This window comes from Lepidochelys kempii, chromosome 16 (assembly GCF_965140265.1).
Source record: "Lepidochelys kempii isolate rLepKem1 chromosome 16, rLepKem1.hap2, whole genome shotgun sequence".
Taxonomy (NCBI): Eukaryota; Metazoa; Chordata; order Testudines; family Cheloniidae; genus Lepidochelys; species Lepidochelys kempii.
Window position 1 is genome coordinate 23,169,942 of NC_133271.1, and position 14,828 is coordinate 23,184,769.

Below are 14,828 nucleotides of genomic sequence, written 5' to 3' on the forward strand. Positions count from 1 at the left end.
AGCCCTGGTTATAACCTGTCAGTTGCAGAGTGGAGCACACCTCCTGGGTGAAACGCCAACGAACAAATCCTTTCCACAGATCAGTGCTAATGCTACATACAATGCAGGCTTCGCGAGAGAGGGATTTACACTACAGACAGGGGATGCACAAAGGCCAGAATCTCAGATGATGATCTCCCCAGGACAGATATTTACCTTGCAGCTATAAAACCCTTGAGAAGATGCAAGCAACCTAACCTCCTGCAGAACATTCCACAGGGAGTATTTCTCCAGGTCGCCGCGAGACTGGACTAATCCGTTGTGGGAATTTCTCTTTACATCAATTATTTTTTCTTTACTATAACAAACACAACACAAAAAACAAAACAACCACCCCAAATCATGGCTAGGTGCTTCAAGCTCTTGATAGTGGGACCCTGTGCATCTCTTGTAGGGCGGTGTCATTCTGTATGTGTGAGAAAGAATCATTCATCCTCTCCCCTCAGCCCCAGGCACCTGGCCTGGTGGGTGTGTTCTTACATTTAACGGTGCTATGTATTTCAGCTAAGAACATCACAACCATGGCCATTTCCCATGCCCTTGGCTGGACAAGGCAACTGCTTACTGAACGTGCAACTTTGAACCGAATACAGCATATACCAAGAAGCAGGTGTAAATGGTAACAGGGCTCTCGTGCTACCATCTAAAGATGGACTCCTCCAGTTCAAAGGTAAAACAAACTTTTATGAGGGATTAAATATCCCCACAATTATTAGCCTCTCCCAAAATTAAAAGTTTGGAAGGGTTCATCAAAGGTGCCATGGGATGCCATAGGAGGCGTCATCTGGCATCTCCGGCCATAGGTACATGCATGTGCCATGGGACGCCAGAAAAGGCATCATCCTGGCTCATCATTCTCTCAGATGCACCAATCCCTGACAGCAGAAGACAAGCTGAGCAATCTCCTCTGACATCTAGAAAAACAAACACATTGGTTTAATTAGCTCATTGCCTTCTGCTGTGACCTAAACAAGACTTGCTGGACTATACACTTATCCCAGAAAGGAGATTTGCTTAAGAAGAGAGGCAACTGGAGCTAGTTATGAAGTAGGCTAGAAAGGGAATCAAGTATTCTGAAACACAGGGTACGTATTTTTAAATGGCATTCAGACAGAATTGGTGCCACTCTCAACTGCGCATCCCAAACAACTGACATCTGAATGGCTTTAGCTAGAGGCTTAATCCCCCAGGAGTATGAAGAATAGGCTTGTGGTTTAACAGCAGGGTAATGAGACTGTAGTATTCCTGCATCGCTAGGGGGCCAGTGCTTTACTGGAAGGTGCGGGGGAGCGGTTCCCTGCCCTCAAGAGCTCACAGTATAAATAAGATCGCCCAATCTAAATATCTAGTAAACAGCTGTTTGATCACCAGAAACCAGACCAGTGTGTGTTCTCCCTCATGCTTGGATCAATCAGAAGTAACTCTGGTGAAATCAAGGAAGTTTCACCAGTGTGAGAGCAGCGTAAGGCGCAGACAGTTGCATGGCCACAGATGAGCTGTGGCCGAGCAGCACTTCCAAAAACCAGGCCACTTATGTAGCTAAGTATAGCGGTAGCTGCGTAACATCAAGCACCTAAGACTGACAGTGCTGGGAGGGTAGTCAGGAAATGTGAATGATCCTTGGGCAGCTGGGTTTGCTAGAAGAGGCGGAGGCTTTCCTCAAGTGAGGGCTAGTAGGAAAGGGTTAAAATCTCTCCAAAGCTCTTGGGAAAAGGTGATTGGTTTTTTTGCAGCGGTGCCATCTTGAATCCCTGCGATTTATCTTACTCTGTCTGAACTGCAGGAATGGGTCTGCCGCCCCACTGAAGCTATTTGCTACCTGCCCTTGAAATGGGCTGAAGGGAAACCAGTCTGTAAGGAAGCTCGCAACAGGGCAGCGGAGGAAAGTGGGAATCCCCAGACAGACTGGTTGCTTTCTTATTAGTGACACACAAACTCCAGTTCTGCACAGTTCAGCATTCAGGACCAGACACCACCCAGACAGCTACAAGAGTCCAACACGAGCAGGCTTTGCTTTCCAGGCATTCTGAACAGCTGTCAGGCTAGGGGCAGGCGGGCCCTGGACAGGACATTGCTCTGCACAGCTCTCCACATGCTCATCCATCCTCGTCTGCAGCATCCTCTGCTGGGCCCTCCCAGGGCTTCCCTGTGCAGAACAGATCAGCTACCCTGTTTGCATGTGACCTCCCTGCAACACCAGGCTCTAAACACTCACTGATCACCTGGCCCTTCAATAATTGTGGGCAGTGGCCCCTGGTATTCCTGTCCAGGCCCTCAGCCCTACCAATGCAATCTCGCTGGACTAAGCGATGGTATGGATGAGGAAATCATGCAAGGAGACAAGCGATAATGCTCTCCAAGAGGCCAAGCTGTCACATGCTGGTCCCCTGCTCTGCTTCCCAACCATAACGCTGCTGCTGTCAAGTGAAGTGGATTCAGGCTGACTTGCTGCTGGGTGTGAAAGCACAAACAGTCCTGGAGCAGCTTTCACTTAAGGGATGCACTGAAAAATTCCAGCCTGCTAGCTGGCTGGCAGAGACAGGTCTCTGCCTTCTGTCTAGCATCTCCACCCCCTTTTGACATGACCAACCCCCTTCCCTTCCCATCCCTCTGCCCAGCTGGCAGGTTTCCCCAGATCCATGCCAATTTCCACAAGGGAGAGAACCACTGCTGAGGAGCTGAGGGGAGCGAGAGCAGGAGCTCTGTTTCATGTACCAAAGAGACCTGAGCGAAACCGTGGGGGGGGGGAAGGGAGGGGGGAGACTTGCGGGAAGCATAGCCTAGTGGTCTGAGCACAGATCTAGGAGCCACCACCTCACAAGTTTTAATCTCTCTCTGAAAATGACTCCGCTCCGTGGCCTTGGGTGAATCATTTAACCCTTCCGTGCCTCGGCCTACAGAGAGATCAAACTCACCTTCCTCACAGCCATGCTGCAGGGATTGCGTAACGCCTGCGAAATGCCATGCGCTAAGGCCTGTCTTACTATTTAGAGCAGAGCCTGAAAAATGAGGCTCCGAATGAGCTGTGCCCTTGCCCAGGGAGCCATCTCTCTCCGCCTCCGAGCGGTGACACCCCACCCCCACCCCCAGTCTCTAACGGGAGCAGCAAGCATACATTGGGCTGTTTATGCCTCCTGCTCTCTGGATCCCATCCCAGCACAGGACAATGGTTTCCATTGTTGGCAGCTGCCTTGGCTTCCCCTTGCTATTTGCACAGCAGGTTCCCTTCATTTTCTCCAAGAAGCAAAAACCTGCCAGTAACAGGCTCTTAACTTGCCCCTCCCATCACAAGAGGCTCTTTGGCTTCATAGCAGGCGTCCTACCTTGGGTAGAAGCCCCTCTACCCTGGGTAGAAGGTTTGAACACATGTCCATGAGGCACTGAATTCTCCTATGTGATACCAAAACGACCTACCTGAACCCCAGGCAGAAACTAATCAGATGCAGTATCATTTCATGCATAGAGCTCGAAGTGCTTTACAAAGGTGGGTAAGGCAGCTCCCCATTATAGACGGGGAAACCGAGGCACAGAAACGGGAAGTGACTTGCTTAAAGTCACAGCAGGTCAGGAGCAGAACCAGGCATAAACCGGAGCCTTCCTACTCCCAATCTGGTGCCCTATCCCCTGGACCATAATCCCCTAGGCCTGCTGGAAACGAGGATGGGGGACTGGAGAGGGGAGGGGATGTCCTGGCTGCTCTTCTCATTCATAATAAAACAGGTTCTGGTGGGGAGGCTGCGTGTGAGCTCCTATCAGAACGCCTGCTCTGTCTGCACACGGCCATTGCAATGCCAGTCTCTAAATCCGCGGTTCTCAACCCATGTTCCATTGTGAGCCACCTATCCTGGTCTCTATGAGCTACGTGGGCCGTATCCACACAACATATATACTACCTGTATAGCCCTGAGGATGTCACATGGGCCACAGCTGTGTGCTGATTGGCCTCTAAATTTTCACAGCTTTCTGGCGTTCTTTGAGTGAACAAATTCTGTTCCAGCCCAGATCCAGCTGGCTGGGTGGTAACTCCCACACCTGCCACCGTGGGAAGACAGAATAACTGCCTCACTTAAACAGAGCCAGTAGGCGCAGCCAGAACATGAGTCACTGCTGCCCCGGGGATGCAAAGTGCAACGCAAGGCAGCCAGATATGGAAAGAAGGCTCAACCTCTTGGCCCAAGAAGCAGAGAAGGTGGGGTAAGGGCAGGAAGGACAGGATCCTGCACAGAGCCATCTCGAAACTGGTGATGGGCCAATCTCAGAAGGTTCATCTGGGATGAGCTCCGACAAGTGTGGATGGCATAGAAGCCTCCATCCTGAGACCTCTGAAATCAAATGCAAACCTCGTACCACTTAAAGCAGAGGCAGCACGGTTCAGTGGACCTGGTTCCTATTGCTGCCTCTGCCCCGCCTTACTCTGTGACCTCAGGCAAGTCACGTCACTGCTCCGTGCCTCAGTTTCTCCCGCTCCTCATTGAGGACGAGGAGACTCCTTCTCCTTTGTACAAGCCTATAGGTGTAATGGGCTCTAGCAAGTTCTACGTGTTATTTACTCAGGGGGGACAGGTCCAAGCCCTCGTGTCAGAAATCTCATGAGAACAGGTTCTCTAGGGAGATTCATGGCCTTTCCCTTTCCCCGACACTCACCGATTTTGTGAGGGAGACTCTCCCTCTCTGGGGGGTGAAATTGTGGTATGGGCCCAGACTCTGGGAAGAGACTCAAAGTCTAAAGGCATCAGTGAAAACAGAAGATGAAGCTCTCTGCGCTTGCCCAACCCCTAGCAATTCAGTGGGGGAGTTTTGGGCAATGGGCCTGGTCAGTTACATTTCTCCAAACTGGTTCCTCAGCCTAGCGGTAACTGGGTGAAACTCTCAAAACCGTGTTATGCTGGAGGCCAGACCAGATGATCTAATGGTCTCTTCTGATCTTAAAGCCTATGAAATCTTGGTTCCCTAAATTAAAATAGAAGTGCCAACCTCTCCTGAGCAGAAGTACTGCAAAACCCTTTGTTTTCCAGTTCTGCTGCATTCAGGCCCACATACCCCTGCTCAGAGGAATGACTAGAGCCCATTTATTTGCTCCGTCTTTGTGCCTCTGGCTTGTTTTTGTTTGTTGCTTTAAGCTCGGCATGTTTGGGTTGCATGACAAGGTCGCTGATTTCACAAGACTTTTACAGCCGCCATCCCGCTCCTGTGGCCTCCAGCTTTGTCTCCACACAGCCAATTGTTCAAGGAATATTAATTAGATCACAAGGAACCCAGCAAGAGGAGCCAAAACAGCAGAAGAGACGGATCAGATGTGAGCCTTTTCCAAACATAATGCGATGCCCATTAATTAGATGTGAAAATAACCAGCAGAAAAAGTCTGTAGTTTGACAATACAGCGGGCTGTGTTTCAGTTCTAGGCCCAGATTCATGGAGACCATAAGTGAGAAACTGCCAGAGGAATCTAGAAAGCAATTCAATTGACTTCAAACAGGTAGAATATTTCTAACAATGCTCTCCCTTCACCATCTGCTGATTTTAGCATCCACATGAATAAAGAGCACCAAATAACCTTCCCCATGCTCTGAAATGGAAAGGGTTGGGGTGTTCAAAGAGCTTCTCACCACAAGATTTACTGACCCCAAAAAGCATGACTTGTCCCAATGTCAAACCGAGCATCAGTTCTACGTTTTGCCTGCTTCCTAGTACAGACACACATTTTCCTCTGTCTGTTTCCCTTGCTGTGAATTGCTGCTAGTAATGGTAACCATGCTTTTATTACACATTGGGACCATCAGAGGCACCCACTGAAGTGCCTTGCAACCATTAACTGAGCCTCACTGCTCCCTTGCGAAGCCGAGGAGCATGATTAACCTCCCCTGTGCATCAGTGACTTCAGCAAATTCTCACAGGGAAGGCGTTAGTCTCAGGCTATGGCTACACTGCAATTAAAAACCCCTGGCTGGCTCGTGCCTGCTGACTGGGCTCATGAGGCTCGGGCTAAGGGGCGGCTTAATTACATTGTGGATGTTCAGGCTCGAACTGGAGCCTGGGTTCTAGGACCCTGCAAGGTGGGAAGGTCCAAGCTGCAGCTCAAACCTGAATGTCTACACCACAACTCGACAGCCCCTTAGCCCGAGCCCGCTGGCACGCACGGGCCAGCCATGGGTGTCTAGTTGCAGAGTAGACATCCCCCAAGAGGCAGGGACAGAACCCAGGAGTCTGTCTTCTAATTCCTGTGCCTTAACTACAAGGCCATCTTTCCTCTCTTATTATATACACGCAACTATTGTCACACAGAGTCACTGAAAAGGCACTCATGCTGTGGCATCATTAACATTTACCCTAACAAATCTGAGCGTGTCCTTGACTCTCTTGAAGTGAAAGCTCATCCTTACACAGCACAAATACACCTTTTAGTGACAGCCCACGTCCTATAGTTGTTTCCATGGGTGCAGATACACAGAGAGCTACAAAGACAAATATGCATCTATTCCACAGAAGAATACAGCTCTGCAAAACCTCTGCAGCAAAGGAAAAACCCAGGGGTGGGTTGTCAAAATTCATCTGGTTTGGGGCTTCACTGAAAGTCCTAACTCAGGCCTAGGTTAGGTGATCATTTCATCCACTGCCGAAATGCAGCTACATCTGGGGTAGAACGTGGCAGCTTTTTAAACACAACCTCTAGGGAAGCTACAATTTCTGCTTTAACAGGAGATGAAGAAGAATGCTGTATCCAATCAGGAAAGCTGCAGCGAGCAGGAAAATAAAGATTAGGCTAATGGGTCAATGCTGTCCCGTGAGCGGGAGCTGGGGGGAGAAGAGACATTGGACCAATACCAGATTTTCCAACTCAGGTGAAAAAATGCTGGCTTTTTCCCCCCCACAGTAGAAATGGGTCTGTATCAGTAAACTGTAGCCAGATAATCTTCAGCATCCTGGAAAACCCGTAAGCCCCACCCCGCAGTCACACCGCACCCAGCTTCTGGTAAAAGAGGGCAAGAAGCCAGGCTTCATAAATTGCCATGTCACTGAAAGAAAGGACCGTATTTACCTCCCCTCTCGGACATGCCCGAGAAGTGCGGTGAAGTCCCTCCTTGGCAGGCCATAGTTCGTTAAGGAAAGCTCCGATCTTTGCCACTGGCCCACCTTTCATTCCCCCTCACTCCCGCGCTCCCCTCAGTCTGTCACTTTTTTATTAAGTGGTTTTTTTTTAGTTTTTTTTTTTTTAAAGAACATTTTGTCCTTCTCTTTGGAACAAACCTGACCCTGGAAACCCGATCCGTGACACCGCTGATGAATGAGGTCATTATAACCTATAAAAGCCTCAAACAAACAGTGCCGTCTGATTAACGCAGCCACTCTCCCGTTCTCTGATAATTAGGCACGTAGACCGGCATGGCTTTCAGTCAGTCCTAAACGCGCTCAGATTAAAGGGGAAAATGAAATCCGGCTTTGGATGCTAACCCGGCACAACACCAGCCTTGGGCTTGGAGGGGACAATGGCAAGGTTGATGGGCCTAAGATTTGCTGCCCCTCCCGAGTTCACTCCCTTGCATATTAGTTTCAGTTATCAACCTTCCCCTTCCCCCTCTCTCTTTAGCCCTGCAAAAGGCTTAACCCTTCCAGCACTGGCCGATCTCCAGGGGTTTGAGACCTTGAGGACTGGGGAGCTAGGGGAATGGTGCCAGGGTGTGGGACAGTTTCTGGATGCTGGGAGGGGGAGCAAGCCACCCAATCTGCCTCTCCCTGGTGGGAAGCGCAGTCTTCCTCCAGGCTCAGCTCAGCTCCAGTCCTGCGTTCACTTGGGAACCAGCATGTGGGGGAGTCGTATCAGGGAGGCAGGTCTGGAGGGAGGAGGAGTGAACAGCACTAAGTACCTGAGGCCCCAGCTCCGATCATCCTGTCTAGATGGGGAAACGGATCAGCTGAACTCCAGAGCTCTAATTATACATCTCTCCATGTGGACGCAATTTTGGAATAAAGTGACTTTTTCCCCCCACATTGCTTAAACTGCTTCCAATGCAACATGGAAAAAAGAGGTCGCTCTTATTCCAGAACAGCCGTCGGCCCAGGGAGCTAGGCTGGCAGAGCCACAGTGTGATTATACTAGTGCAGCTTATTAGCAACCTCTCGGTTGCTAGCAAGATGCTGCTATTATCCAAAAGTTTCCAGTAAGCCAAAGGCCCGTGCCTGAGACAGCAGCGTGGGGCGGCCCCATGGGGACCCGCTGCCTGCACAGGACATAACAGGGGAGCCCTGGCTGGCATCCAGCGCTGCAGGGAAGGCTGTGGGCAAGGAAGGTGGCAGTGGGGAGGGGAGTCCTGGGGTTTCAGGGGGTTGCATGGGTCCTCTCCTTGCCCTCTCCTGGCTGCACTCTGTCCTGGCACCAGGCTCAGCACATCACAGCACTTCCTTCCCTGGCTGCAGCCCTGCAAACCTGCCTGTGGCCAGGGCTTGCCACGGGAAGCAGGAGCTACTGGCATGTCAAATGGTTACCAATAAGCTGCATGGCAGCTGCCAGTATCCAAATCCCATTAACGTTAAAGCGAGTGGGACGGGATCTTGGGCAAGCGTCGCTAATGACCGAAAGTGGTCTTTATCGGGATTCCAAATAACCAGCAGCCACTGTGCAGTTCTGCCTGTCAATTTCCCCACATAGACAAGCCCTGTTATACAGTGGGAGCCGTCACAGCTGGCTGCCTGCCCACCAGCTGGGATTATCAAACACACCCAGCGCCATCGCACTAGAAGACAGACTAGGTCAGGACTGAGGCAACTTGGCCATGCCACATGGGGGCATCTTGCCCTGCTGGGTCTGCTGTGAGGCTAAACATTGTGTCTCAGATGGGCACACAGGCTCTTTTCAGCCACATTCAACTCTGTCGTGGAACCAAAAAACTAGGAAGCAAATTCAAACTTCTAGGTTAATTCCCACCTCCATTCAAAACAAAAACATCTGCCAAAGGGAGGAAGCTTCTAATGAGGTGCTGCAAACAACGGAGGACACGAGCTAATTAATTGACGAACAGAGACGTGAAAGGACGGCTTTGCAAAATGAGGCCAATGGCCTGGTTGGTACGGCTGCAGCATTCCAAACTAGCTTTGAGCACGCTCAGCTCCGCTCCCGTGCAGCACAGGGCCTGAGCCTGGACGAAAGCGTTTGCAGCTCGGGTGCTGTGAATCCTCTGGAAAGGCATCTGGTATTTCAGCTCCAGGCTCCACCTTCAAAATCAACACCCTACGCAAACAGTGATGGCTAATTTCATTTAAGAAACACACTCACACCGCTGTGCGATCCTCTTTCAATCTGTTGCAAATAACAAAATAATCAACGCGAGAGAAAAGTGTCAGCCCTTATGAGGTCATATTTAATTAACCAACAGCCCCGCCCCCAGACGTTACTGCATGTATGGGGAGAAACAAGGTCTGTTTGATGCATGAAGGATATTGGTGTAAGAGATGCCATGTATTCAGCATCGCTAGATATAAATTATTCTGGGGGTACTTTGACACTAGTTTTTGGCATGCAGAGGGCCCGTTTTCATTGTGCTCTCCAAAAACATGCACACTGCAAGCGTCATCCTTCCAGCCAAGAATTGCAGGGCACCGTTTGGTGATATGCAGCGTTTTCCCCCTCACCCACAGGGGCCTGGGAACGGTGAAACGGTGAGATACAGAATCTGGCTATGAACACAGGCCGGGGCGGGGGGGTCAGACAGCCCGTTGCCAGCGTGCTAAGTTGCGTCTGCCCCACTTCCAAAGAATAGAAACCCCGAAGCAGAGGTGACGAGAGCTGGTTAGAACAAGTCGCACGAAACAGGTTTTCATCTGCATTTCCCAGTTCGTCGAAACCAAAACCTTCCACAGAGACCGTTTGATTTTGATAAAGTCTCAGGAAAGCCAGGCAGGCTTTCAAAACCTGCCCGGTGTCCTGCCAGTTCCTCTGTCTGGCTTTCAGCAACCCACCTGCCAGGCTACAGGGAAGCCAGGATTCCAGAGTCTGCAGTCCCAGGGGCAGGGACTTCCAGGTCCTGTGGCCACAGGCCAAGCAGCCAGGCAGAGTGTGCCCCGGAGTCATTTCCAGGTCCATGATCTCAGACCCCAGGGCTTCCCCTTTTACAGAGAATTTTAAATTTTTCTGTTTATATTCCTAATTGGAATGAAAGCAAATTTGAAACATCAAAATCCTCCGTGAAATGGAATTGCCTTTCTACACACACCTCTCCTCCCTCGATCTGCCCCACCCCCAAATCAGCAAGGGATGTGCAGGGCTCTGCTTGGTTACATCCTGGGCCGGAGGTGAAATCAAAGCCCTTTTGTCCCCTGCAACAAAGTCATGCAACATCTCACCTTTTCTCTTGGGAAACAGGGAAATGCCTGTACGGCTTTCAGGGATGAGTGAGGCCCTGAAATGTTGAAGCATGTCACTCACTGCAGGTCAATGCAAGGGCTTGTTGGAGGCTCCTTTCCCAGGCGCCCACGAGTGGCCAGACAGCCAAACAAACAGTGACCACCCTTTGGAAACTTGCTCGGTCACCCAGAGCAGTCAGAGGGCGCGTCGGGAGCTCAGCAGAGTGTTGCCGGAGAGGAAGTAGACGGTTCGTTGCCCGTCACAAGAAGATTTCGTTCAGAATTCATAGCGATGCTGTTAATCTGCATCTCTCTGCTCCCTGGAGCCCAGTTCTCCACTACCCTGCACCTTGGCTCATGTACACACCTGTGCAGAGCATGGCGCCAAATCCGGACTCTGCACACACTCACACCACTGGCACGACTTCCCGCCCATGTGGCACAGTGGAAAACGATTCCGCAAGAGGCAAGGAAGGGGAGAATCAGGCCCCAGTCTTTTCCTGGTGACAAACAACAAAACCCCCTTTGTTCCCAACAATTGTCTTGGGCCTCCCTCCATCTATGGAACATTTAATGCAGCCATGCCCTATAGCACTCGCACCATCCTCTTTGCATCCTTCTCCCGCTCCGGCTTTCGCACCTTCTCCTGCGTTGCTCTTGACACCTGGAAATACCTCCCTCTTCACGTGCGCCAAACAATCTCCCTCCTCCTCCAGGAAGCCCGCACTTCTCCCAGGTTCCCATCTCTCAGCAACCACATAAACAGAGATCTCTGCATCACCTCCGGTTTTTGCAGTCATCTGATGTACTGCGTCTGAACTGTTCTGTCTGAGTCAGGTGTCCTTCAGACCCCAGCAGGCAGGGACATATGTCTATCCATATGTTTATAAAGCACCAAGAGCGCTGTCAGCACTTAGCAACAACAAAGACAATGGTGATGAGCAGCGTTTTGCTTTCAGCTGGTCAGCTCAGAATGAGTCTGAGGAAATGCCTCTTCACACGGAGGGTAGTCACAACCTGCGGAACTCACTGCTGCAGGAGGCCAGACAGTCAAATACTGCAAAAAAAACTTTCCACTTAAGAGGCGGCTCCCACAAACTTCTGGATGCAAGACAATCACTGCAAGGGCCAGGGCCTTTCCCCATTGCTTGTGTCTAGATGCATTGTTGGGGAGGCTTTCACCTTATCCAGAAATACTGACTATTGCCAGAGGCTGGATACCAGACTTAGAGGACCAACAGCAACACTTATGACTCCTATTGTTTTAATTTTGCTTTACATTTTAAACCAACTATGTGCAAGAAAACTAGAAGCTCCAAAGACACGTGAACAGAGCAAGAGATCAGAAACCCCAACCTGCCTTATTTCAAGAAAAGGGCACTGTGGGGAAGTAAGGGAGTATAGGTACAATGTAACGGAGAGTGAGTCTCCCCGCCGGGGTAGACAGACTTGCCCTAGCTCCTCTCCAGCTAGCGTGCTAAAAGCACGGTGGATGTTACGGCATCAGCAGTGACTCGGACTTGCCGCCTGAACTTGGACCTCCCCCAAGGGGTCAGGCGGGCTTGGGCGGCTAGTCAGTGCCGCGATATCCACACTGCTACTTTTAGGGTACTAGCTCAAGTGGCACTAGTGTGAGTCTGTCTGCTGGGGCGGAGAGCCACGCTCCCAGCTGCAGTGTAGACGTACCCAAAGAGACTACAGTTCTTGAGACTTACCTTGCGCTTCGTAGCCAGCGGAATGACGGGTTGCATCCCCATCCTCATCGCCAAGGGCTGACTTCAGCTGGGCTACGTTCATTCGAGCCGTCAGCTCACCATTCCGATCCCCGATCTGCAAAGCCAAGACCAGCAAGGGAGCTGTTGAAAGGGCAACGTGCCACGGGCCTGCGTCCTCTGTGCAGATTCAGAAAGCCCTGGCAGACCCAGGCGACGTTGCATCACGCACACAGCTCGGCTACGCTGTGTGCCATCACTCCAGCAGCGTCAGGCGTTGTGGGACAGATGCTGGAGGACTGTTAAGGTCAACATGAGTAAAGCAGCGTCTACGCTCACGCTGCATCAACCTCAGGACATCGACCAGGCTCAAAGCCACTCAGGTAGCTGGTGTTACTACATCACCTTACCAGGGCATTTACATCAGTGGGGGACAAATTTAAGTGTAGACTCATGCATAACCAGGTCAGTGCAAGGCAGATAATGTCATTCTAACTTTGTAGTGTAGAGCAAGCCTTAGCAGCTGAATGGACAGTGCATCTGTGGGGCTTGGATACGCCTGGATCAGTACTAAACCAGAGTTGGATGCTCTAGAAGAATTCCATTCTGGAGCAGATCCTTGGGTTTTATGTTCTCCCTAGCAATATCCCAGGACAAACTGCCCCAAGAGAGGTCTTTTCTGAAAGTTAATGACATGCTGGTGAGTAACATCCTTGTGAAATGCCTGTATTAACGCTATATGAGGAAACAGGGATACTTAATGATATTGTGCTTTAAAGCCCGTGGCCAAGCAGGGAGAAACTGCTGGCTTCTCTCCTGTCTGGGTGGGGTACTTATTTACCTGTGTCCTAGGTAAATTAAGCATGGTGGAATCAAAACAATGGAAGCCCCATTTACATATAAGGGGATGGGAAGCCCCCAAGAAGGGAGAAACAGTGTGAGGCCATCCTGCCTCTTGAAACCAAGTCACTGAATTTAGGAATATATAAGCAAGGACAGAAGCAATCTTTGGCTTCTATCATTAGACAACCACAAGGGAACTGAGCTTTTGCAAGCTGAGAAAGATGGGTCCCTTAACCACAGGGGGAGGGAGGGAGGAGGAAGGGGGACATGAAGTCTCTGGTACCTGAATACAGGCGAGAAGCCTGCTTAGGCTAAGAACTTGCACCTAGGAAGACAAAGGAAGCCAGAACCTTGTACTTCTATATGGAAGGTCCTGACTGAGAGAAAGTCAGCCAAGGCTGGGAAGGAGAGTGACTGGTGTGAAAAGCCATCCAGAATAAAGCCTGTACCTTGCTAGATTAAGTTTTAGATGCATGTTTTCTCTTTTATTTGCTTGTAACCCTTTCTAACTTTATTCCCCTTACTTGGCATCACCTATCCTATGCCTGGTTCATAAAATTTGTTTTATTTTTACTACAGACTAACTCAGTGCTGGGTTATTTACCCCAGTTAAGTTAATAAGCTGCGATGTGCTTTTGTCTCTTTAAAGGAACAAACAAACCTCATTATTTCTCTGAGCAGTCCAGGAGAGGGCTGGACATTGAAGAGACCATGCAGAGAAAATCTGGGACTGGGAATGTGTTGGGATCACCTGATTGGTTATAACCAAGACCGGTGGAACTGAGGGGCTGTGGACAGGCTGCTAGGGTTACCAGAGACCTGCACGGGACACACCCCGCAGCCATCTTATGCACTTAGCCACCATAAGCTGGAAGTGAGGACACACCATGTAGAGAGAAAGAATTTGGCCTTGCTTAGGCAGACAAAAACATCTACACATCTGCAGTGTTACTAACAAAGATAGCTCAGCTTGGTCTGGGTGCCTGTGTTTGTAAGTTTCTTGTTAGAGCTGCTTTTCCAATAAGTACAAATTATGAGTTCTTTGCTGTTGCTAGAGAAATTTTTAGCTTATCTGAAGTTACTCTGAGTTATGCTTTCTTTTGAGTTACTTATAAAAAGATTAGCTAGAGTGTGTACTTTGGAGAAGTTTGGATTTTCTACGAGCAAGGAGACACTGACATCAGTTTCTCCAGCGGCTAGGACAGAGGTGGGCAAACTACGGCCCGCGAGCCACATCTGGTCCGCGGGACCGTCATACCCGGCCTCTGAGCTTCTGACTGGGGAGGACCCTCCCCTCCTGTTCCCCCTCCCCTGCAATTACGCCGCTGCGTGGGCAGCGTGGCTGGCTCCGTCAGGGCAGTGGGGCTGCGAGCTCCTGCTGCTCTGAGTGGCATAGTAAGGGGCCGGCGGCGAGATTGGGTAGGTGGTCCCGGGGGGGCAGTCAGGGAACAGTGAGCAGGGGGCGGTTGGATGGGGTGGAGGTTCTGGAGCAGGGCGGTCAGGGGTCGGGTAACAGTGGGGGCTGGATAGGGCGTGGGAGACCCGGGGGGCCTGTCAGGGGACGGGGGTGTGGATAGAGGGGTTGGATAGGTCTGCGAGACCCGGGGGGCTTGTCAGGGGGTGGTGGTGAGGTCCCGGGGGGACAGTTATGGGCGGGGGATGCTGGGAGGAGGAGGTTAGGGGATGAGGAGCAGGGGCGGTGTTGGATGGGTCAGAGGTTCTGAGGAGGGCAGTCAGGGAGTGGGAAGTGGGAGGGGTGGATAGGGGGCAGGGGCCAGGCTGTTTCGGGGTACAACCTTCCCTACCCAGCCCTCCATGCAGTTTTGCACCCTGATGTGGCCCTCGGGCCAAAAAGTTTGCCCACCCCTGGGCTCGGAGGAAGGCTGGCCACCGGAACTC

At 50.9% G+C, this 14,828-nt stretch overlaps 1 protein-coding gene across 5 annotated transcripts in view; it reads right to left on the bottom strand.

The window, feature by feature from the left end:
• The window catches only part of GPSM1 (G protein signaling modulator 1), a 141,910-nt gene that overhangs the window by 61,686 nt on the left and 65,396 nt on the right, over positions 1 to 14,828 (bottom strand). For all 5 annotated transcript variants that reach the window (XM_073314702.1, XM_073314703.1, XM_073314700.1 and 2 more), the window contains one exon: positions 12,090 to 12,204. In XM_073314702.1, the coding sequence (XP_073170803.1) occupies positions 12,090 to 12,204 (115 nt within the window). The remainder of the gene's footprint in view (positions 1 to 12,089; positions 12,205 to 14,828) is intronic.